The sequence below is a fragment of the Orcinus orca genome, chromosome 1 (assembly GCF_937001465.1).
Source record: "Orcinus orca chromosome 1, mOrcOrc1.1, whole genome shotgun sequence".
In the NCBI taxonomy this organism is placed as follows: domain Eukaryota; kingdom Metazoa; phylum Chordata; class Mammalia; order Artiodactyla; family Delphinidae; genus Orcinus; species Orcinus orca.
Genome location: NC_064559.1, coordinates 138,012,434 through 138,036,541, shown reverse-complemented (window position 1 = coordinate 138,036,541; position 24,108 = coordinate 138,012,434). Strand labels below are relative to the sequence as shown.

Sequence of the window (24,108 nt, the reverse complement as noted above, 5' to 3'; positions counted from 1 at the left end):
TTTGGTTTTTATTTTCCATCTACCTGAATTGTTTAAAATTTTTGTTCAGGTACATGCACTAAAACTAAAATTGTTTTTAATCCTAAAAACCATTAGGGCTGGCAGGCTTAGTCGGGAATGAGAGTTGACTGTCTAACAGTACAGGAAGATCCCACGAGATTACAAAAAGGAGTTATAGAAGCTCAAAATAGATTTGAAGTAAAAGGCCATATTAAATAAAGGCATATACCTATTGAGCACTTCTGAATACAGCAGAGTCAATAAAAGAGGTTTATTGGGCTTCCCTGGTGGCGCAGTGGTTAAGAATCCGCCTGCCAATTCAGGGGACACAGGTTCCAGCCCTGGCCCGGGAAGATCCCACATGCTGCGGAGAAACTAAGCCCGTGCGCCACAACTACTGAGCCTGAGCTCTAGAGCCCACAAGCCACAGCCACTGAGCCCACGTGCCACAACTACTGAAGCCCACGTGCCTAGAGCCCGTGCTCTGCAACAAGAGAAGCCACAATGAGAAGCCCGCACACAACAATGAAGACCCAACACGGCCAAAAATGAATGAATTAATTAATTAATTTAAAAAATAAAAAAAATAAGAGGTTTATTATGACAGTGATTTAAACAACAATGTTTAGTATTTTCTACTTAAGATGGCAGGGATTAACTTTAAAACTATTCCCATTCAAAATAACGTAACAAAATAAGTGTGGCCCTTAAAGTACTGCAGATTCTGGAAAACTCAATTTTGGACAAAAAAAAGTTATTACATATATTTATGGATAATATATGATGGTCCAATACTTTAACATGTTCGCTTTAAAAGAATGACTTCAAAATAAGTGACCCTTAAAAATCATTATAATAATTAATAGCATGACACCAAGGTTATATATTTTAATAAAGCTTTTACATTTCTGGAACAACTGAGTAATTCATACAATATACATGATATAGCAAACAAAAGGAAGAAGACTGACACAGTCTTCTTACAAAATATTTAGGTACATTTCTATTGACTGTTTACTCAATATATATATATCTGTCACATATTCTTTTGGAATTCTTCTGAATTGTTATACAAAGCTTTAAAAATGAAAATTTCATATAAAAATAGTTATTTATCTGGTTTTTTAACAAGTAAATTTTCAAATTAAATAACAAGGTGTTCCACTTATCAATGTATATTGCATAGAAATAGTTAAATACTTTAATATTTAGAAAAACATCAAGGAGTCAGTTTTTTTAATGGCTGCTACATCTTTAAGTTGATAACTCAAATTTTATTAATAATTTTAAATTACACATTCTGTAGGTATAAAAGTTTAAAAAAATACATTCCGATTTAATTAAAAAACTTCTAAATTTACATTTTCAAACACTGTTGTGATTGCTATAATGACTATCTTGAAGATATAATTAGCCAAAATAAGTTAATTTTTAAAAATCAATAACATGTAGTATGATGGCAAGATTTCTTTAGAAACAAATGAAGGTAATTATAAAGTCAAAGTTATATATGTATTACAAATAAATATGTTCTAAGTGTAATTACTTTGTTTTAAAAAGCAGAAGATAAAAACACATAGATTAGGTGAAGAATTTTAAATTTAAGTCACCAGTGCAGAAATCTCGAAACTTAATCCCTTAAAAAATTAGAAGATTTCAATTTAAAGGATGACTTCTCACTGGGGATATTGTGACTTTCTGTGAATCAAAAAAGGAAAGTCTATTTTTTCTATATTTAGATGTTTCTAGTGTTTTGGTTCAAGTGTTTCTATGCAACTCCTCCTTTAACTTAAATGTTATTTCCCTGAAAAGGACATTTTTAAGCTAATGATTTTGGCCTCATGACATATATTTTAAAGATACATGTGATTCTGCAGCCAATCCCTCCCCTCATTCTAATACCTATATATATATGCACTTATAAATATATACGTATTTTTGGGATTATAAAAATATTTAATTTTATATTTAAATAATTACTGAATGTTAATACAGAATACATTAATATTTGTATAATTTTACTTTTATTTATAAAAAGGTTTTCTTATAGCAGCATTTGCATTGCAAATGAAATGTGATTGAATGATGTTGCAGTGTGCATGGACTCATACTGCAAATCAGACTAAGCAGCCACAGCATTCTTCTAGAAGGAACATCTGTTTCAGAAAAGCAGTTCCTATGAAGTACAAAAATCTGAGGGGCTAGTAACTTACGTGAATCTTAGAAGTGCATTTTAAAGTTGTATCCATAGAATTGGCAAGATTTAAACAAATATCCACAAGAAGTCCGGGTTATCTTTTTACCTCAAGAAAAATTTTCTAATGAAATAAGTAAAAATTATGTTAATGAATGGTGTTTTTAATTGAATCACATGAACCTGTTAGAAAGTAACTGAAGCTTTCAAGAGTAAAAAATTTAAAACATCACTGTGAGGGATACAAGAAAGTGACAAAGATTGATGTGAAACTTAAGACATTATTAAAAAAAAAACTCTCAACCTCAAACACTCATATTAAGCTTGTTTTTGTTGAGTTCACGCTCCAGATTTCCAATCAAAGTATCGATACTTTCTTGTAGGTCTTTGAGATTGACTTTTCGGTCCCTAGACTCAATAGCCTGCATTGTCAAATATGTCTGAAATGTGCATTCTTTGGATGTGGGAGTTGGCTGTTCAATCATGATATCTGATTCATACATTTTGCTACAGTTTTCTCCATTTTCTCTGTCTTCTGAAGGCACATCGTCATAATCCACATCATTTAAATTTTCTTTCATATTTAAAAAGTAGTTATCCCCACAGCTGCTCCAGTCTCCTGCATAACGATTACTTAGTGGACTGTCTAATTTGGTTTGCCTTGGCCTAAGTACTCTTGATGAATCAGTACCACTCAAATTTAACAGGTAAGGTCGTTCTTTCTTCCGCCTCAAATAATTTAGAGAAGACTTCTGCTCTGGGAACAAATTGTTTGCTGATTCTTTGATAGTTAAACGTTGCACTAGAAGCAAACAATAAATTTGCTTTAGCGACAGTAATCCAACTGAATCCAATTTAAAAACACAGAGCTAAATATAAGCCATTTAATAATCAACTATAAACATGCATTAAAACAAACACATGCACACTACCAAAACAAAGCATTCCATAATTATTTTTTCTATCATCAGACATAATCAAGATTAGGGACAGAAGCCAGTAGAATGTTCAGTGGTGCTAATTCATGCTATATCACAACATCCCCAAATAAATTTCCAATGTTGATTAACTTTCTGTGCAAGTTAATTATTATCTAGATGTAATTCAAACAGTAGCTAAGCTGGTAGCTTCTTCTAAATTAAATGCTACAGCAAAAAGCAGGCAAGGCATGTTGGAGTACAAACGAAACAAAAGTTCCTTCATCTGCAAACATCTAAATGAGGCCAAGGCATCTAAAGTGCTCACTCTAAAAGTTCTAACCTTTGTGTTTTTTTGCAATTCTATTAGCAGCAGTGTCATAATTTACTTTAAGCAGCCCAAATTTCACTTTGATAAAATGAACAAAATCTAGACTTGTCCACTTGTTACCTGAGCTTGATTATACAGCATTAGCTACTAAGAGTCTTCATTTATTGCCTGAAAATAGTACAGATATTTTATTTTCCCATTCTGGTTAGGAATCTAACAATCTCAAATAACATTCCTCATATTAAGACTATTTCCCCTATTAGTATGCATTGCACTGGCCAAATATATTACCATGGAGACACATTATTTCACAACAAACCAAGGCTTTATAGCTTATTCTTTTGTGTGTATTGAACAAAACACTTGTCGAATGGACTTAATTTAAATGTTGAGGCGCGGCTATTAAAAACTGTCCATAATACCTTTCCCTTTCTGCTTGTTTATTCTCCATTAATACTTCCCTTCACTAAGATAAAGGGAACATATAATCAGTGATAACGCACCAACTTTACACTCTCCAACATCTAATAAATACTTGTTTCCTACTGTATAAAATAATTGAAGAATAATACAAACATGTATATGGTTCTAGTTTTCCAGACATACAGTGATTTGATAACATTTTCAGAGATTGCATAATTTTTTAACTTATTTTATTAAAATATTTGATAACTTTGTATAGGTATGTCTTTACCATTTTTGTTTATCTGCATTTTTATGATGGTTATTACAGATCATTATGACAGCTAAAACCTCTTGATCTAAAATTTTCTAGAAAATAAAGGTCTGATAGTTACTTTACCTTGATATTTAATAACAATATTAATATAGAATGTCCTATGCCATTAACTGATGTAATTGCAGAATTGATATCTGAATTTTTCCACTGTTTAATTATTCATATTCCTTCTTCTGTTGAAACTGCTTATCTCCTCTAAATCTCCTTGCTTTCCTCCCTTCATTTTCTGTGCTTTTCCTGTTCTTCTTAGTGCTTAAGTGTCATGCCTATTGTTTTTGCCAACCCATTACAGTACTCTGCTAACCTTGAGGTCAACTGGTTTGTGATCCAACCAAAGTAAAACATTTTTGATTCTGTGTTAAGCTTGTCTTATTTTGTCTGCATTTTCCGACATTCACCTGCAAAACCCACATTCATTTTACTGTCAGGTGCTTAAAGTTGTTTAACCAAGTTCCTATCCAAACATTATTTTTGTATATTTTCTTGGAAAATGTTTAAGAAACAATTATAATATTTTACACCTTTTAGACTAAAACTTCAATTTCTACAAAATCAACTTTACTAGCTTTTTAAAATACTGATGGTGAAATGGTTTCTTATTAAATATGTAGATAAAATGGCTAAATTTAACCCCAAAAGAAAAGTTCTGGTTTTCCTAGCACTGTGGACTACTTACCTTCAACAGGATAAAATGAACATGCAGTCTATAAATTTGCTGAAAATTTTTCCAAACATAATGATAATTACTAAGAAACTTTATTTTCTTATCTTGTTTTCTTCCAATAGATTTATATTTTTAGTCACCACTTTATTAGCTTTTTATCTATAGTATAATTACCTTATTTAACACAATATATTGGGTGTCTAGTTAGTGCCAAGTATTCTGTTAGGACCTGGAAATATAAGGGTAAGCAAAATATAGTCCCTGACCTCATGAAGCTTAGTCTAGTGAGAAAATGAAACAAAAAGAATTAGGGAAAATTGATAGCTTTTCCAAAAGAAAAATAAAAAGAAAGCCCTATCCCGAATCTATTCATCATAAAATATGTGATACACCAAACAGCTGGTCTAAGAGTTACACTCTCTAAAGCTATTTCCCCATCTATAAAGTGAAAGGGTAGCCATCATTAATTTCCAATACTCTTAAAACAGCAACCCTATTTTTAAAAAGCAACTACTTTGTAAAAACCCAGTACATAAGAAAGATGAAAAGAAGACTGTTTTGGTCAAAAGGGAAATATGTTTCCATTTTGCTCCCTCACCTGTTGCCAATCTGGCCTCAAGGCTGCTTCTAGAGAACTTAGGGCTTTGGCAGAAGACAATCTGAAAAGCAATTGGCAGGCTGACTTTTACCTTCCAGTACCAGTATGCCAGGGTTCTAACTGATCACTTTGAATGAAGACAGATTTTTCAAGTAGAAAGCTCAAAGCAAATTATATTCTTGCCCAAAATTTAAAAATAACACAGAACAAAATAAAAAGTTAAGGAAGTAAAAAGTCAGGTGGGCAGGAAAGGGTGGAACCAATTCTTTTTACCTCTGGAGTAGGGCAAGTTCCAAAAAGAAAAATAAGTAGGATACAAATAGCAAGGGAGCTAAAAGCTTCCACTGAATGCATAGAAGATGAGCATTCACCAAGTTAATATGGTGTGGCCCAGTCTCTACGTCACCATCAATTTTCTCAGGCTCAGTAAGTGCACTATATCTACTTGATTTCTGCCTCTTGCAAAAGCAAGTGATGTTAGAGGGCAAAACTAACTGCTGTTTCCTCTTATCTTTCTGCCCTGTTCTGTCCTTTGTTTGAGGTATTATAACTAAAGAAAAGTAACAGGTTATAGACGATGGGGCGGTTATTTTTAAATCCAATCACACGAACCTTTGGAATAAGGAACTGTACATTAGGAGACAGTTGCTTAAGGTTGTCATTGAAATACTGTACAGTGAATCTCAAGTCTGAACCTGCCCTTTTTCTATAACATACAAGTTAAGTTTTTGCTCCTAAACCCAAGACTAAGATGACTATTACAAAACAATGAAATGATACTAACCACTGGTACAGAATTAATGATAAAGAACTCAGGTACTGATAGTAAACTTAGTATCTCCAGGCAAACAAATTTTCATTTGTGATTAGAATAAGATGGCTCCTTTCCCAATTCCTCATGTTTATTAAAATTAAAGCAGGTCTAGGAAAAGCTAAGAAACACACATTTAAAACTTGAACCTGAGTGATTTCTTATGTTGGGCACCAAGTGCAGAAATCAGACCAATTAACCAGAGCATCTTCATTCAGGACTTTTAAATAATAAGTAACACATACTAACTCAGGTAAAATATAAATTAGAAATGATTTTTTAAGCCTGTGTTTAAAAGAAAGCAAAAATGTTAACTCTACAAATTTAAAAGTTGAAAATTTTTATTAGCTTAACTTTTAATTCATCTTTTTAAATTAATTAGATTTTTTAAAAGACTAAATCAAGCAATCCTTTGTACTTTGGTATATTCTTCTCATATACATTAATAAAAGAGTAACAAAGCACATTTACTGAGGGCTAACTTTATGCTAAACTCTCTGCTCATTTCCTTAGATGCTTTATCTCAATCTTCACGAAAACCCTGAGGTAGGCACTGTTTATAGAGAAGCAAACTGAGGCCTAGGAAAACTAGTGTTTGCCTGAGTCCACACTGTTGGTGAGTGCCACAGTCGGACCTGAATCTAAGCCTGACTACAGGGCCCAAGCACTTCTACCACTGTGCACTACACTAAGCATCTAAGTACTTTCACACTTGGTACTATGCAGGGTAGGGGAGGGAAGCAGGGGCTACTACCATGTAAGAAATTTTTGGAACCTAAATACAGGATCCTTTATAAAACATCTAACTAAATACATATTCCTTTTAGCTCTGAAACTACATAAGAGATGTATTAGAAAAATAACTGTCAGCCTTTCGTTATCGAGTAGAATGGGGATGGATAAGAAAGATGGAAAGATTGCAGGTAATTGTCAGCTCAAGGCTGGATAACTTGAAGAATGACCATGAATACAGTATAGACATCAGGAGGAAGAACTGATTTAAGGAGAAAAATGAATTCTGCTTTATATCAGTTGAAATAAAAACGAGAAGGGTAAAGAAATTAATATTTTACTGAGTACCTATTATGTGCTAAGAGCTGTGCTGAGCACCTTACACACATAATTCTTTATTTAATCCTCCTATAAATTCTATAAACATATTACTAATCCACATGACAAAAGATGATACTGAGGCTCTATGATGTTAAAGAACTTGTCCAAGGTCAGACTGCTAATAAGTGACACAACCAGGATTCAAATCCAGAGCTGACCAAATCCAGAAAGTATACATTGATCTATCTCTATGTCTACAATAGTATCAGCAAAAGCAGAAAATTTAAATGGAGAAATCTAAAGGGCAGGTATCAATTCATAACTATTTTAAAAAGCAAAATCTAGAAAAGATTTTCTTCAATCATACATGGGCATATTTAATGATCAGCTAATTCAAACACCCTATCATTGAAAGAGAAAAATATTTCCATAGAATCATTTACCTGGCCAGAGTTGAAGTAAGTAATGAAGAACTTCAATATGTTTTTTAAAATCCAAAGCACTTGCAAGTTCTTCTGAATCAGTAAAGACTCTGTTGTTATGGCTGGAAGTCTCTTGCCTCTGACTTAATAATACGGGTCCAAAGCACACAGCCAAATTCTGGCAAGTCATCTTATTCACGTCACGATAAGAAGCCACCAATTTCAAATGATCCAACAACATCATTAGGGTTGCCTAAATTGAATTAAATTAAATTTCACTTAACACAGTCACACAGGGGCAAATTCAAGGACACAATTTATAGCAGAAAATATAGATGGGCATACTATCACTTTTTAAAAGGTTGTTTCAAAGATTTGATTGTAAGTTGGATGTTTGGAACTTGAAATATATTTTCTTATAGAAATGTTACACAGGGCCCTTAGGTTTCAATGACATAATCTGATTCATTAAATGGTTAAAATATGCATTCTATAAAGTGCTCATGAATGCATTCCAAATTTCAGCTGGAGTCCCTGGGAAAATATACCATCAACTTCCCTCCTCTAAAAAGATAACAGCAAAGGCTACAATGGAAAGGGGATTAGGGTGAGAATGTTTATTTTTAAGTTCAGATAAATCCTGTAGTCATAAGTAGGGACCAACATCCTAAAATCTAGGGAGCCAACCATGGCTAGGTTCTATTGTGATCCAGTTAGGAAAAAGGTCAATGCGCTTCTTAGCTAATAAATATTTTAAGTAGACAAACCATGGAAAAGGGAAGAATAGTATAATTAGAAATGAAAAAAAATTTGATTGAAAAATATTTTTTTAAATCCTTGAAAAAACTAGTAAGGGGAGTTTGTTCAAGAAGTTAGCATGGTTATTTAGGTTTAAGCAGTTATGGAAAGGAATGATGTTTTTTGATATACTAGCATATGATCAATCATTTAACAAATAAAGTGTGTAATTTCTTCTTCATAATTGTGTTGAAGAAATAAATGCCAACTATAATTTGTAATTTTTAAAAATTATTAAAGAAAGAAAAAAAATCAAAATGACATTTCTGGAGTCAAAGTGACAACTGGATTTGATGATTAGAAGGTAATTAGTAACCTTAGCAAGAACAGGTCCACAGAGGTGGAGCAGGAAGCCAGGTGACAATAGTAAATGAGTGGTGAAGAAGTGATAACCGCCAGAATAAACGTTTGCTCAATGTTTGGTTGTGAAGGGAAGGAATGAGGGGAAAATTGGATCTAGGGTAGACTAGATTGATATTTTGAAATCAAAATGGATCTAGAGTAGACTAGACTGATATTTTGAAATCAAAACCAGTCACACATTGATTAACACAGTTAACACACACACACACACACAACTGGTTAAATACATTAGGTTCAATCTCAATAGCAAGCCAAGAAACACAACCTAAAATAAGAAATCTTTTTTTTTTTTGGTCTACGAAATAAGATCAGCCAAAAAATGTACTTGTTGTGTCCCTTTTGAAAAGTAATATGAAAAATGTATTAAGAGCCTCAAAATGTTCACATTATTTAAATCAGCAATTCCACTCTGAAATTCTATTCCAAATAAGTAATTCTAACTGAAAAGAAATCTGTGGACAAATATATACAAATAGGTTCAAACCCTAAATATTACACAAAACAGAATGGTGATAAATTGTCAGATCTACTCAATGGAATATTATGCAGCCTTTTTAGAAAGAATATTAACAGCATGAACTTTAAGGCCAGAAAGACCTAGATTCATATGACAGACTACAACACTCAAAAAAGCTATATACTCTTGGGCAAGTGATTTACATTCCCTGACACTCAAATCTTCACTTATAAGTAAAATGACACGTATAACTTTACCTTATATTGGTGAAGGGATATTTCTACCCCACACCCCACCCTTCTGCTTCTGTCTACCTTTGTAGCTGCTCCCCTTCCCCACTCAAAGGAGCAGTAATTGCTAATCTAACCAGACAGAGTACAGGCCATTCAGATGACTACAATCAACTAGTGAATTAAGGTATTGGGCTTAAAACATTTCTACCCACTCACTCTTGGACTTTCTGTTCTCATATGATAAGAAATATAGGGACTTCCCCGGTGGTCCAGTGGCTGAGACTCCGTGCTCCCCATGCAAGGGTCACGGGTTCGATCCCTGCAAGGGACTAGATCCCACATGCCGCAACGAAGACCCCACACAGCCAAATAAATAAATAAATAATTTTTAAAAAGAAAGAAACATAGGCAAAGCCAGCCTCATCTGGATAAGCCTGGCCACATTTCTTTCCCTTATTTTCCCTTTTGTTCTAAGGAACAAGAGCTAAAGTTAGGCTAAAACTAGTTCTGCAGACTCAGTCATCTTATCTCTCCTGCAGGCATACCTGAAGATACTGGTCCCAAGATTCAGATTGTGGGGAGGGGGCAAATGGAAAGAGACAAGGAGGAAGGAAATGGTGGTGGTGAGGGTTGTTTAAGTCTTGAGGCTAAGCCATGTACACCAATCAGGTACCATATTTTTTAAATACTAAAAGGAACTACACCAAAATGTTAAGTATTGTTGCCTTTAGATATTGATAATTATAATTTCCATTCTTCTTTTCTATATCTTCCTAAATTTTCTATAATAAACATATATCATTTTAATAATAACAATACTCTTTTAAAACTTATAGGGAGTATTCATGCCTAGGCTAAAATCATATACAGAAAAGATAAAATTATTTTCTAGATTTATTCTGTTTAAGAAGCAGTTTCTAGATTTATGCTGTTTAAGTAGCCTTTGGCAAAGGCAGAGCTAAAACTCATGAGTGCTACGAATGTCAAATATCTAAAAAATTATTTGTAGCTCTGGAGCTAAGTATACAATTCATTAGCTGGCTTCCAGAAAGAATGCATACCAATTGTGCTTACCTTCAATGCATATCAACTGTGCTTACCTTCAATGCATATCAACTGTGCTTACCTTCTCGACGTCAGGCAGACAATCCAGCAGGTCAACAGTGTACTTAGAATCACTTGGATCATTCTCACAACCATTTGATGACATTTTCAAAGGATGTTTTGCCATTGCGTCTAATACAGCCTCATAAAGCTGCTTTGTTATCAGAGGAGAAGGAAGTTCTCTTAAATAATCCTTAAGAACACCTTCAGAAAACAAACCAGAGACAGATGGCAATTAGTCTTTAGAGGGAAATAAAAAACTGTGGTGAATTTTTTTTCAAAGAATTGTTACAGCGAACTTTTAACACTCTGAAAACAATAAAAGCAACAATGTAAAAAGAAGTATTATAACAAAACAAGAGCAATTTGTATCCTTAGAAATTGCTTCACTAATTGACTTGTTTTGAAACCATGCTAATAATGTACACACATAATAGCCAATTATCATACATATTAGGTTTGTTCATAAAGTAAATCCCTTATAAAAAGCTCCTCTAAGTGCATGTAAAAGAAAATAAGGCATACTAATATTAATTTTAAATTATTTCAATTATGTGAATTTTTAATTTCTAGGCTTTTCATAAGCCCTTGCAAATAAGTGAGCTATATAAATATATTTCCTCTTTAATACAGAAGATATGGCTTAAACATACATACTGGATAGTCTGGATAATCTCTAATGCTATACTATGGAAGGAAAAAATCATTCCTAAAACCAAACAAATGAAACCAAAAGCCAAGAACAGAAAACATCAGACTTGTCACTATAGTAAGAATGAGGTTAAGTCAATTTCAAACACACCACAAGTAGTTATGAACTAAGAGATGATATACCTATAGTAGAGGAAACAGGAAAGAGTAATTAATGGTTGCTACATATAAGGAAGGTAGGTAAGATACTAGCTAAAGGCTAGAATGTGATCACAAGGAAATATAGAAGACATTTCTGACACCAAAAACCTTAATAGAGACAATATTGATTTAGAAAATGCTCTCAGCTTAGCCGAGAACTTAGTTTGAGAGCTTAATTTGAATTTAAACATGATCATAAAGGAAGTTTCCCATCTAATAAATCTTTTAAATTTGATAGACCATGGTTCATTAGTTTCTTATGCATCCTTCCAGTATTTGCTTATGCAAATATAAATATTACTATTTGTTCCCCTTTATTACATAAAAGATAGCATATATGTCCTGTTCTGTTTCTTGCTTTTTCATTTAACATCACATCCTTGCCATATTTTCAGTACACAGATTTTCTTCAAACATTTTTACAGCCACATCACAGTATTCCAATGTATGGATGTCCCATAATTTGATCTAGTCAGTTACAATAGACAGCTGCTTAGGTTCTTTCTAATCTTTTGTTATTTCAAAACATGCTACAATGAATAACCTGCACATCATTACTTTGTATGCAGGTATGTTGGTAGGACGAATTCCCAAAACAGGACCACTGGGTCAAAAATACATTTGTCATTTTGAGGGAAAAGGAGGTGTAAGGATATTTCCTAGGTCTGGGGCTTCAGCGTCTAGGTGAATAACAGTGCTATTACTTGAAATAGGAGAAAAAGGAGGAAAACCATGTTTTAGGGTACAGGAAGGAGTTTCATTTTGAACGTATTAAGCTTAAGGTATCTATGGGACATTCAAGCCTACTGGATATAAAAATCTGAGGCTCAGGGAAGAGATGGCTGGAGACACAGATCTGAGAATGATCAACTTAAAGATGATAACTGGAAACTTGGGAATGACTAAGATTATCAGGGCAGCATACAGAATGATATGAGAAGGCCTAGTGATAAGAGAAGGCCATGAAGAACATCAGTAGGAAGAATGGCTAAAGGAGTATGAGTGGTAAGAAGAGGCAGGATGGGGGTGGGGGTGAGACAGGCAAATATGCTGCAAGGAAGTCAAGGAAAGAATGTTTCAAGAAAGAGTTTAAGGTATCAGTTGATACCCAATAAGAGTTAGGTTAGATAAGAAGAGTGTTCTGGATTGGTCATTTGTATGTTAAAATCATTCAGGATGATGGCAAGACTCCAGTTGGAAATCTAACCATAGGTGAGGTATCAAAGTCTTCACTGAATAAATGGGAATGCCCAAGAGTTCTGTAGGTGATGTTAAATACGAAAGGCAGAGGTGGTGCAAGAGTGTGCCATGAGCCTCCAAAAAGCCTTATTCCTTCATTGAGCATAAGTTCCTACTCAATAGTAAAAAGGTAACAACCTGGAAATAGCACTAAGGAGCCAAGAGGATATTGACCAAACTTTTTCTTTTTTAATTTATTTATTTTATTGTATTTATTTTTGGCTGCGTTGGGTCTTCATCGCTGTGCACAGGCTTTCTCTAGTTGCGGCGAGCGGGGGCTACTCCTCGTTGCGGTGCGCAGGCTTCTCACTGCGGTGGCTTCTCTTGTTGCAGAGCACGGGCTCTAGGCACGTGGGCTCAACAGCTGTGGCTCGCGGGCCCCAGAGCGCAGGCTCAGCAGTTGCAGCGCACGGGCCCAGCTGCTCTGCGGCATGTGGGATCTTCCTGGACCACAGCTCGAACCCACGTCCCCCGCATTGGCAGATGGATTCTCAACCACTGAGCCACCAGGGAAGCCCCAAACTTTTTCTTCGATATATACAAAGAGATACACATATATAAAGTGCTTGGCATATAATAATAATCAATACATGTTAGACATACAGTGATGATAATGATAAAGCATTTTGTACACAGTACGCATGCAACAGTTGTTTATTCACATTCCTTAACTTATATCATGTGATCTTTACTACTATCATTAGTTTCCTACAATGAATTGCAACATTCAGTGTAAAGAGCATTGAGTTACAATTAGAAAGTGAAAATGCAATTTTCTGTAGCTGCCAAATAAAGACACTACTAACCCTTTAGGGCATAATCTTTTTTAAAGGTTCCTAGTTGTTCCTTGACAAAGCAAGACTTGTTAGTTCTTATAAAACTCAATATGCCCTGGTAGCTTGAGACTTGCCCTGTAATGCAATTATATTAAATCAAAACCTAAAAGATCTCCAGAAAAGATAACTTTATACCTTAGTGAAACATGTATTTCAAATATCATTATCCTTTATATGATTAATATGCTAAACAACTATTAATATAAATGGAATTTTAAATTAACCCAAGTTCAAGATTACTTGCTTCACTATAATTCGAGGGCAAATAAGAGAGAATTATTATAACAAATATTAAGCACTTAAAGTATGCTCAATGAACATTATGTTCAATGAAGTAAAAATTATAGTTTCTTTTCTATAAGCAAACGTCACAGGAAAAATAATCAAAAGATTTCATAAAATGAAACAGCGAGAAGGTATTCATAGTGCGCTGTAACATGTATGATATGACTACTCATCTGTCTAGAAATTAGCTATATGGCCTTATCCCAAAAACTTAGTTATAGGCAGGAGCATCTTAAAGCCATATTGCCTTCTTAACATCTTTCAAACACTTTGGGACATAAAAACCGTAAGATAATAAATTTGTGGTGACAATCTTTAATGTTACAGGAGCTACTTAAAAAAGACTTGGGGAGAATTTATGATGAAGTTTATTTAATGCAACACAGTAAATCTTTTATCATGTACTTGAAGCAGACAATTATTGATAAATAAAGAGCTGGTTCTAGTTACATCTCTTAAGCTGCCCTGTAATAGTTAGATACTATGAAATCATATGCCTCTCACCCTCATTCAGGCACAGGACCAACTACACAGAGAAATTCTACTCATCCCCATGGTGGGATACACGTATCACCACACTAAAAACAAGTCATTCTAATCTCTAAAACTACTTCTTCTCAGAGGCTGGTTTGAAGTACCTATATTTTATTAATTCTCAATCACAAAATTCACCCTGTTCTCTCTGCCTAAAACTCTAATAATCACTAAATAAATAATGTTGACTTTTTCAATTTCTTCTCTTGTACTATGAATAGATTTTATACCTTAAATTTTGCACCTGACTGAAAAAAATCTGGTTTGTCTGGAGCACTTCATTCTGTATTCCAGACAAACCAACTACTAAGAATGCATTAAATTGTGAGTAAACTCTATCATTCACTCCATTAATATCTCTTCTTTTAGACCTACTTAACAGTTAATTATATTTTAAAGTTTACTTGAAATGTGAGTTCACGTGGAACAAACACATGAAGCAACACTATTACTGGCCAGTTCCCCAAATCAACAATACCCTTTACTTTGAGCCACGATGAGCCCTTGTGTATATTTTATTGCAATTCCAATGACATTTCTCAGGCAAACCTTAAGTCATCCCATTGGCTTTTTATCAAGAATGAAAACAGCTCTAGGTTCTTCTGAAAAACAGGTTTACTGAAATGGAATATACAAAGAATAAAGCCAAGAAATACCCAATTCATAAATTATGTAAACTCTCAATTTTAGAAAAGAATGCTTCTATAAATGTTTCATTGACCTATTGTCATACCTTCTGCATATGCTGCAAATTTCCAACTAAGGACCTTCTCTTATAACAAATAATCAATTCAAACCACATCACTTCATCTTTTTAAATTATACACATTTGACATAATTTTTATCTCCAAGAAAGTCTTCAACCAAGACAAAATCTCCTTTTATTTAGTTATAGAGTGTAATTTTCCAAGGATTGCTATTTATAAAATTTTTCTTTAATAAATTCATAAAATGAGTCCTTTGCTGATTTTGTTAATTACACATTATTAAGGGAAAAAGTCTACTTTTTTGTAGAAATGACCCATTTTTTAGTAGAAATAATATGCCTTCTTCCTTTATAAAAGTAACCATTATTTCTGGTTTGCTAAAACTTAAGAGAAAGAAAAAGTGCTTTGGTTTGCTCCCTCTCAAAATTAAAATGCTTGGGATCAAAGTTTTAGTTATCCAAGAATATAATATTAAATATTCTATGAAATACAGTCATTCAGAGTTCAGAGATTGGGAAGCTCAGTTATTTGGAAAGCCTCAATCCTAACAGTTAGCTTTAAGGATTTCAACTAATAAAAATCTCTTGAATATGTGCAAGTTTAACCTTCCTTAAATTCTCACCTAGACAATTAATTGTGTGTAAAATAAGAAAGCAAATTAGAAGAGAAAAACAAACACTATTACAGCAAGAAAAAAAAAACGGTAGTTGACAGTAGAGAGAAGAGAAAGACTATCAAAATACATAGATGATCTAGAAATACATACCAAAGCATCTGTAGGTGAAAGGATGTGATAGCTGAGATATGGTTCAAAATAATCCAAGTTTGGGGAGAATCAAATGAGGGGTATAAATGAGACAGGTTTGGTCATGTGTTGATTATGGAAGCCAGGTGATGGATAAAGAAGGTTTATTATAGTATTCTCTCTACTTGTGTATATGCTTGAAAACTTTGCTAATAAAAAGTAAAACAACAACAAAAAACAAACATGGAATTATAAGCCAATAGACCTCGAATAACGATTAGTTATGAAAAATGTCCTAATGGCCAAATTCAAAGGCCTTTTTTCTGTTCTCATTTTATATGATCTCTCAGAATGACAGTGCATCACACCTTTCCTTAACACTCTGTAGTCTCTTGTTTCCCATACTTTCTGACTCCTTTCCTCTCAATCTCTTTAGCTGTTTCTTCTTTCTTTGCCTGCCTCCAAAGTTTGGAGATCCTCAAAGTTCTTGTCTTTTCAAACTCTATAGATAACTGCAAGGCGTTAATTACAACTAGTGCCAATGACCATCAAATTGCCGTTTTCTACCCCCACCAGTCGGGGTATTAGAAGTGTATTTACAATGCTATACATTGGATTGCATTCATCACCTGGGTAAACAGCAGATCCCTCACATTCTACTTACATCCTCTCCTTAGCTGTAGGAGATATATCCTTGATATATCCACTGAGATCTCCTACTAGTACATCAAATTCAATATATAAGTTTGAAAAAGAAACCCAATTCATAATCTTTTTCTACATTTCTCCACCGAAAGCAGTAGCTTTCCTCTCAGCTTTCTTACTTCTGCTAATGGAACTCAATCAACCAGGTGTCAAAGTCAGGATTGTCTGGGCCCTCCCTTTCTTCAAACACTTTCAATTCTGTTTCTTCCTGCTGTTGCTGCTGCTGCCAGATGCCATCCAATCTCATTACCTCCTTGCTGAGACTATTGCCAAGGCTTCCTAACTGGTTTTCCTTCCTCTTATATCTTCTAATTTCAGTCCATCACACAGACTTGCCAGATAAATATTCCTGAAGACTATCTCTAAAGATTTCACTCCCCTGCTCAAAAATCGTTGATGGATCCCCTCTGCCTAGTAAATAAATCTAAATTCTCTAACCAGATAGTCAATGCCCCTTATATCATGTCAGCTCCAGTCAAACTGAACTCTGATGACATTTTATTTATCTCTCTATGAAGAAAAGGTGCCCTTTTCCTTCTGTTAGCTACTACAGTTAATTTAATGTAGGTCTCTTCCTCCCAACACTTGTTGGCTGTTTGAGGACAGGGACCATATCTTGGTATCTCCCCACAGAAAATAACACAGCAGTGTTTGTAAAAGAAGGAAAATAAGACTGCAGAATAAAACCAAATTAAATTTAGGCTACAAAATAGTATTTCAATTCTCTTTCGTGCAGATGTAGTCTTTCCACAATGTGTACATAAAAATAACACAATCTATTTATTACCTGTTATTACATTTATATCTGGGTATTGGCTTTCACACAGACCAACAGCTTTGCTATCCCTCTCAAAAGCCTCTCGAAGTTCTTTCTTGACTGCTGCCGAGCCACATAATCGGTACAGGCCTACTACCTAGAAATAAAATTATGGCCACATTATGGTACATTGGATAAAGAGAAGATATTATAGTGCAGTATGTATAAATCACATGAACTTGGCAATCTAATATGTTCTGATGGCATTTAATTAAAAACATCTCAAACATAGCTTTTGAAATCTCACCATAGACTATACTGATTATAGTTATAGTTATATAGTTTCATAAAAAATTATATTCTTTCCTTTAAATTTGAACAATATACTGTGATTTCTGTAATGCTGCCTATCATATCTTAAGCAAAGATACAATCCTTACCCTTTAGTTTTACATGCTCAAACAATATCTCCATGCCCCAAGATGTTGCCCTTTCACATCTTTTGCTCTAGACTGAAGTAATACAGCACAGCAGTTAAACTAGGGTTTTGGATTCATAAAGCCCCACACTATCACTCCTTGCTTGGTGAATCTGAGCAAGTTACTTAATCTCTTTAAAACTCGAAAAAAGTATATTTTTGAAATAAGGTTCCAGTATACTATTTGTGTAAAGTTATCTTTTAAAAAAAAAAAAAAGTTTCTGAGGAAGAAATAAAAATAAATCTAGGATTTTTTAACTTATCAAATTAATCGATTATAAAGCAATGAAGGAAATTCAATTAAAATAATATATTATAGGTAAAATAAAACTTCTAGTTCAAAATGTATATAAGATGCAAAGACACCACTCACTCTCCCCCTCAACCTACATTAAAAAGATTTGTTTTTTAAACACTGTTAGTTCAGTATGAATTCACTAAGAGGAAATCAACATGGTATCTTAAAGAGAAAACATGCCTGATTAAGCAATTGGAGTTTTTTAAAAGGATAAACCTTCAAGAAAATTGAGGAAAGCGGTTGTCACCTATACTTCCACATCAAAGACTATTTAGGAAGTTTAATCACCTTGAATTGAAAGAAGTTACAGATAAAGAAATTATTTCAAGACAGAAATAAAGTGAAAACACACAGTGCAATCCCCAAGGATTTGAACTAGGAATCACTTTAAAATGCTAAAAGTGATCTAGAGGAAGAATGCAAATGAAATTTCCCGGTTTACTTATGACAACCTCTTCTGAGTTTTTAAATAACTGATAGACTATAGAAAGTGGGTCTCAATATAGGAAAGCGTCAGTAATGGATACATGGAAATGTTATCCAAAATACTTGCGATGACAAGCATTAAGTATTGATTGAAAGATAGTAAAGAACCTACAACTATTTCTAAGAGAAGGTAATTCAAGGTGCTGCTGCATTCAAAAGAATCAACATGATATGGGAAATCGGGAAGGTACTGGAAAGAAAATTCAAATTTCCTGTTCTTATCCACATTCATGTTACATTCACATCATCACAAGAAAGAAAAGTAGAACGGTAGATGATCCAGACAATGAAACTAAAATATTAAACAGGATCAAAGGAAATGCTACCACATGAGAAGAAACTAACTTGAGTACAGCCCTTCTGGTATATGCACACTTAAGTGTCACAAAATTTCATAAGGATGTATCCTCTTAAACTTGAGAAAGAGATGAACCTAGAACAAATTAAAGAAAGCAATACTTCAATAGCAAGTAATAAATTAATGGAACATGTTATCCCAAAAGCTGCAATTACAAATATAGTTTTAAAGGTGAATAAAAGAAGGAAGAGCTAATATAGATATATCAGGCAGGGATATTTTAGGATATACCCCTACCTTCAGAGGCTGACTTCTTGAATCAAACACTTGAAGTACATGCTTGATGCCTCTATTGAGGACAGAATCTGAACTGGATGGACCATGAGGATAATTTCTATACTAATTTTTCCTATTGGAAGCAGGAGACAGGTGGTAGTAGCCTTCAAAGTATTTCGAAGATATCACAAACCATTTTTTGTTTGACTATCAAAACCTGATGTTCATTGTAAAAAAACAAGAATAATTACTGACTAGAGAGGTAAACAAAATTTAAGCAGTATGCTGCTCTGTAAACTGCAGGCACAATCAGCCTCTTTCTGTGCGTGTGTTGGGGTGCAACAGGGAGAAGCACAAGAGACAAAACAAGAAAAGGTGTTGAAAAAGTACAGCTCCAAACATACAACTGTAAATTTTTTTTACTTTTTATTTCACAGGAAATAATTCTTTATTAAAATAAAACTTTCTAAACTTTAAGTATAGAAATAAAAAGCATTGCTAAAAATATTTTCTTGGCATTTAAAATCAGTTATTACAGTCTTATATACTTGCTGTTTATAAAATATTTTCAGAAAATAGACTGTAAAAGTACAGCGTTATTTGAGTTACTTATTTTAATATACAATTGTAAAAGTTTCTGTTTAAATAATTAGCTTTAAAGTCTGCCTAATCTCTGGCCTCCCTACATGCTGCGTGGAAAAAAAAAAAATACAGGAAACAGAGGACCTTGAGAAAAAAGTAACTGGACCAAAAGTTGGATTGGAAACTGAAGGCCTCACTTCCACCCAGACAACGTAAACTTGACTTGATGGAATCACATATCTGAAAAGAGGTTTCAAAAATTCAAATGTCCTACCTCTCAGCTTCAGGAAGCTACTGCATCTATTTTTATTTAATATAAGCAAAAAAGACCCACAGAGATTAAGTGACTTGCCCAACATCACACAGCCAATGATGGATGAGAAACCAGAATCCAAATCTCTTGTACCTTTATACAAAACTCCACTAACTTATGCAATTTCTATCATTTCCATGTTAAATTCAAGGTAGATTATTTTAAGTTTGCGTCTACATTCTTATAAAGAAATCATATTTCAGATTTTGTGGTATTTATCCTCGATATTTTTTAATGAATGTTATAAATTCTGATAGCATTAAAGCAAAATACTTCAGAACATAATGATGCTTAGGCTTATTTTGTATTGCAAAAAATTAGTATAAATAATTACTTATACCTCATTAATATCCTCAGTCATACACTGTTTCTCATTGTCATAGTCTACATGTATAAATGAAAATAAAGATAAGGTCTACTAACTAGTTAACATGTACATATCTTGTTACAAATAACACCAGGTTTTTTGTTTGTTCTAATGAACTGCTTTTACCTTCTTTAAAAGGAAAAGAGAATGAGATGTGCTTTTATTAGTAGGACCTCTCCTTATCCTCCATGCTATCCCAAAGGTAAGACATGGATAAGCTTATGCTTTCCAAAGAGTGGAACTGAGGGAGAACAGGGAATAAGGGCAGGGAGTTAATTTTAGGAGTGAAACAGGGTTATAATATTCACTGTTGAACTCTCTACCAAAAGAATGTCAAAACATTCCTTAAATGAATTAGGCTTAGCCTATGTTATCAGCTCTGGCTTTTCCTAGGAATGCCATTGTAAAGCAATCTTCATCTCTAGGTATAAGACCATGCAGCTCTGCATCACAACATAAATTATGGAACCATCTAGCACGCTTTCAATCACTGACAACATAGGTTAAGGCATAAATTACATCCTAAACAGCAATGGAATAAAAATAAAGAATCGGAATGAGAAAAAGTCTAAATTGGATTTTTTTTAACTTACCTTGAACTCCTTCCCCCAAGACTTAACTATAAATAAATTTAATTATTACTCAAATAGACAGATAAGGGGGCAGTAGAGAAACACAGTAAAATAATACCTGACAGCCTCTCTTTTCAATTTCCATAATACATTTCTGAATCAGGAGTGGTACCATCAAGCCTATATTTTCTTTCTCTACAACTTTTCGAATATCAACACCAAATATTACTGGTTCTCGATTTATATCTAGTCCGTGAAGTGAATTCTCCCACTGTTCCAAAAGAGTCACTTTCACATAAATAAGACCTCTAGGTTCAAGTTTGACAGCCAACTGATGTGTCTTTGTCACTCTGAATAAGGTGGGAAGAACAACAGTTCCATGACAACACACTCGATTTTTTCTTGGAGTGGGTTCCCAACTGAATACTACTAATTTCAAATGCTGTGCATTTTCAATCTCTATGTTGAAAGTGTGATCCATGTCTAAAAACGTTGTCCGACATGTGAGCAAAGCTGTTCTGGCTTTGTTTACTGAATCTACCTGAATTGCACAAAAGACATCTTTTGAATCTATCCGAGGTGGTTTTAAATCCTCAGCACCATAGAAATGCACACTCATGAGCCCAGATATGTACTGAGAACACTTAGGTTGATCAGAAAAGCTATAATGTCTAAAAGCATCAATGTCTATTTCATTCTTGCTACAACTATTTGGAATTATTTCTTTTCCTTTTGCAAATTTGTTTTCACATCCATGTTTGCTAGATTTAGCTATAAGTTCAGGAGAATCTCCATCACTGAGGTAACCACTTTTGCAGGAATACTTAGAACTCACAGAGGTTTTCTTCTGGTAGCTGTGCTGAGAAGACACACTAGTATCAAGATGGTACCGGCTTATTACATTCCTCTTAGCAGCTGTGGTTGTGTTCCCAGAAGGTAGAATAACAGCATGATGAATTTCTTGCCAGTTACATTTAGACAAGGAAGGAGTATTATCCGGACTGTTTCCATAATTCAAGTTTCCTTTAACACTTAGTTTCCGGCTAAATTCTGGCAACCTTTTCATTCTCATGGAAAGTTTCCTCACAGTTCGTGGAGATTTTATTTTATCCGGGAAAGACCAATGAATTGAACTGCCTTTTTTCACAGGGCTAGGGCTTGGAGAAGATGGTCCTGCAATTCCCAAATCAGGCTTATTTGTAGCAGCTACTATCCCAGGACCTTGAAAATAAAAGACATTATAAGGTGAAATGTTTTGATTCCTACTTTTATTTTTACTTTATAAAACACCAACTTAACAAGCTCTCACATGGACACAAATTCTTCCCTGTCTCATCTTAAGGGTGAGATTTAGTCAAAAGTTTAGATGAATCTCCATTACCATGTTCAAGCAGAATATCAAGATCTACAAATGGCTTCCGGTGGAAAGAAATATCTCCCTCTCCATCTGCCCTTCTATTCTGACGCTTTGGAGGAAAGGTAATATAGGTTCCTTTTAAATCTTTCCCACTGCAATATACTTCAGTGAGCATGTGTTTATAACTGTAAACAGTGAATATCAGAGAAAACTAGGAAAGCTTCCTATTTTAATATGTTCATTTTAACATATTAAAACATTAATTTCAACATGTTTCCCATTTTAATATGTTTATTTATAAATTCTACCTAATATAAGAATGATTCCTCTATATTTACAATACTCTAAAAACTAAATTTCATCACATAGCATTGCTGGTTAAAAAAAAAAGTTAAAAACCAAACAAGTGTATAATTTTGACAACTAAGAGCCAACTTAATTTGCTCTAAAATTCTATTAGAACGGGCTTCCCTGGTGGCGCAGTGGTTGAGAGTTCACCTGCCGATGCAGGGAACACGGGTTCGTGCCCCGGTCCGCGAAGATACAACATGCCGCGGAGCGGCTGGGCCCGTGAGCCATGGCCACTGAGCCTGCGCGTCCAGAGCCTGTGCTCCGCAACGGGAGAGGCCACAACAGTGAGAGGCCCACGTATCGCAAAAAAAATTGTATTAGAACATATCACCAAAGATTATATAGAATGAACTCTAGTTAATCAAGAATAACTGAATAATGAATATCATAAACCTACCTGAATAATTTTTTAAATGTATAGACATTTTCTTTCTTGTATTATCTTTATGCAATAATTCCGTAGAACTTCAAAAGCTAAATTAGGGCGTTTCTTTGCAATTTTAATATATTAAATGACAGTACAGAGATAAAGTATGTTTTCTTATAATTTTCAATTTTCATAAAGAGTAAAGTGTTAAAATTCTTTCGAATTCTTCTCCACACAAAAATAGTTTTATTTTTTCCTAAATGTCAAAGTTACTCAGGTTTACAATAAGACGTTTTTTAAAAATTCAAAAAAGTACAAATAAAGTAAATAATAGCCCACATTGCCAAGAGATTAACCACTATAAAACCGCACTACCAGGAGATTAATCATGGTAAATATTGTGGTGAAAATAATATTAAAAGTAGTTTCTATTGTTATTATTAAATTATTAATATTTAGTTATTATTAAAAATAATACCAGCCAACATTTACTGAGCTAGACAAAGTGTGAAAAATTAATTTAATAATTAGTATGAGCAGACCCTCATTTAACTCTCATAATAACCTTAAGAGTTAAGATACCATTACCACCCCATTCTCCAGGTAAGGAACCTCATGCATGAGCTAATTTGTCTAAGATCACAAAGCTGGTAAGTGGAAGAATCAGGACTCAAACCTAAACACAGGCTTTCAGAATCTATGCTCTAAAGTACTACGCTTTCAGTCTCTCCATCCTTCTAAATAATTTTCTGTCCATACATATACATCAAACTGATTTTCAGATACCTTTTCTCAACTATTGTTAAGAAGTTAAAGTATTCCATTTAACCTTAAACTTTCAATCCCCCCCGCAAAAATAAGAATGTAAAGACTAAACAATTTCATTTAAAAATCTGAACCTGTTCCTAGTAAGTTTTCAAATTAATAGAACAAAGTGAAAATAACTTCTAAAACTCTGTTGGTATTATCCCAATTATTTAAAATTTAAATTAATTGTTCATACTTTATTTAATAATTCC

At 33.8% G+C, this 24,108-nt stretch overlaps 1 protein-coding gene across 5 annotated transcripts in view; it reads right to left on the bottom strand.

Annotated features, from left to right (window-relative positions):
* Positions 1-873: 873 nt before the first annotated feature.
* Positions 874-24,108, bottom strand: part of SYDE2 (synapse defective Rho GTPase homolog 2) — a 39,996-nt gene continuing 16,761 nt past the window's right edge. For 2 of the 5 annotated variants that reach the window (XM_004262972.4, XM_033431934.2), the window contains 5 exons: positions 21,133-22,235; positions 17,375-17,501; positions 10,707-10,888; positions 7,751-7,982; positions 874-2,996 (listed from right to left, as the gene is read on the bottom strand). In XM_004262972.4, coding sequence (XP_004263020.3) covers positions 2,500-2,996; positions 7,751-7,982; positions 10,707-10,888; positions 17,375-17,501; positions 21,133-22,235 — 2,141 coding nt within the window. In that variant the 3' untranslated portion in view covers positions 874-2,499. The other 3 variants (XM_033431945.2, XM_049708757.1, XM_033431951.2) reach the window with 3 other exon arrangements.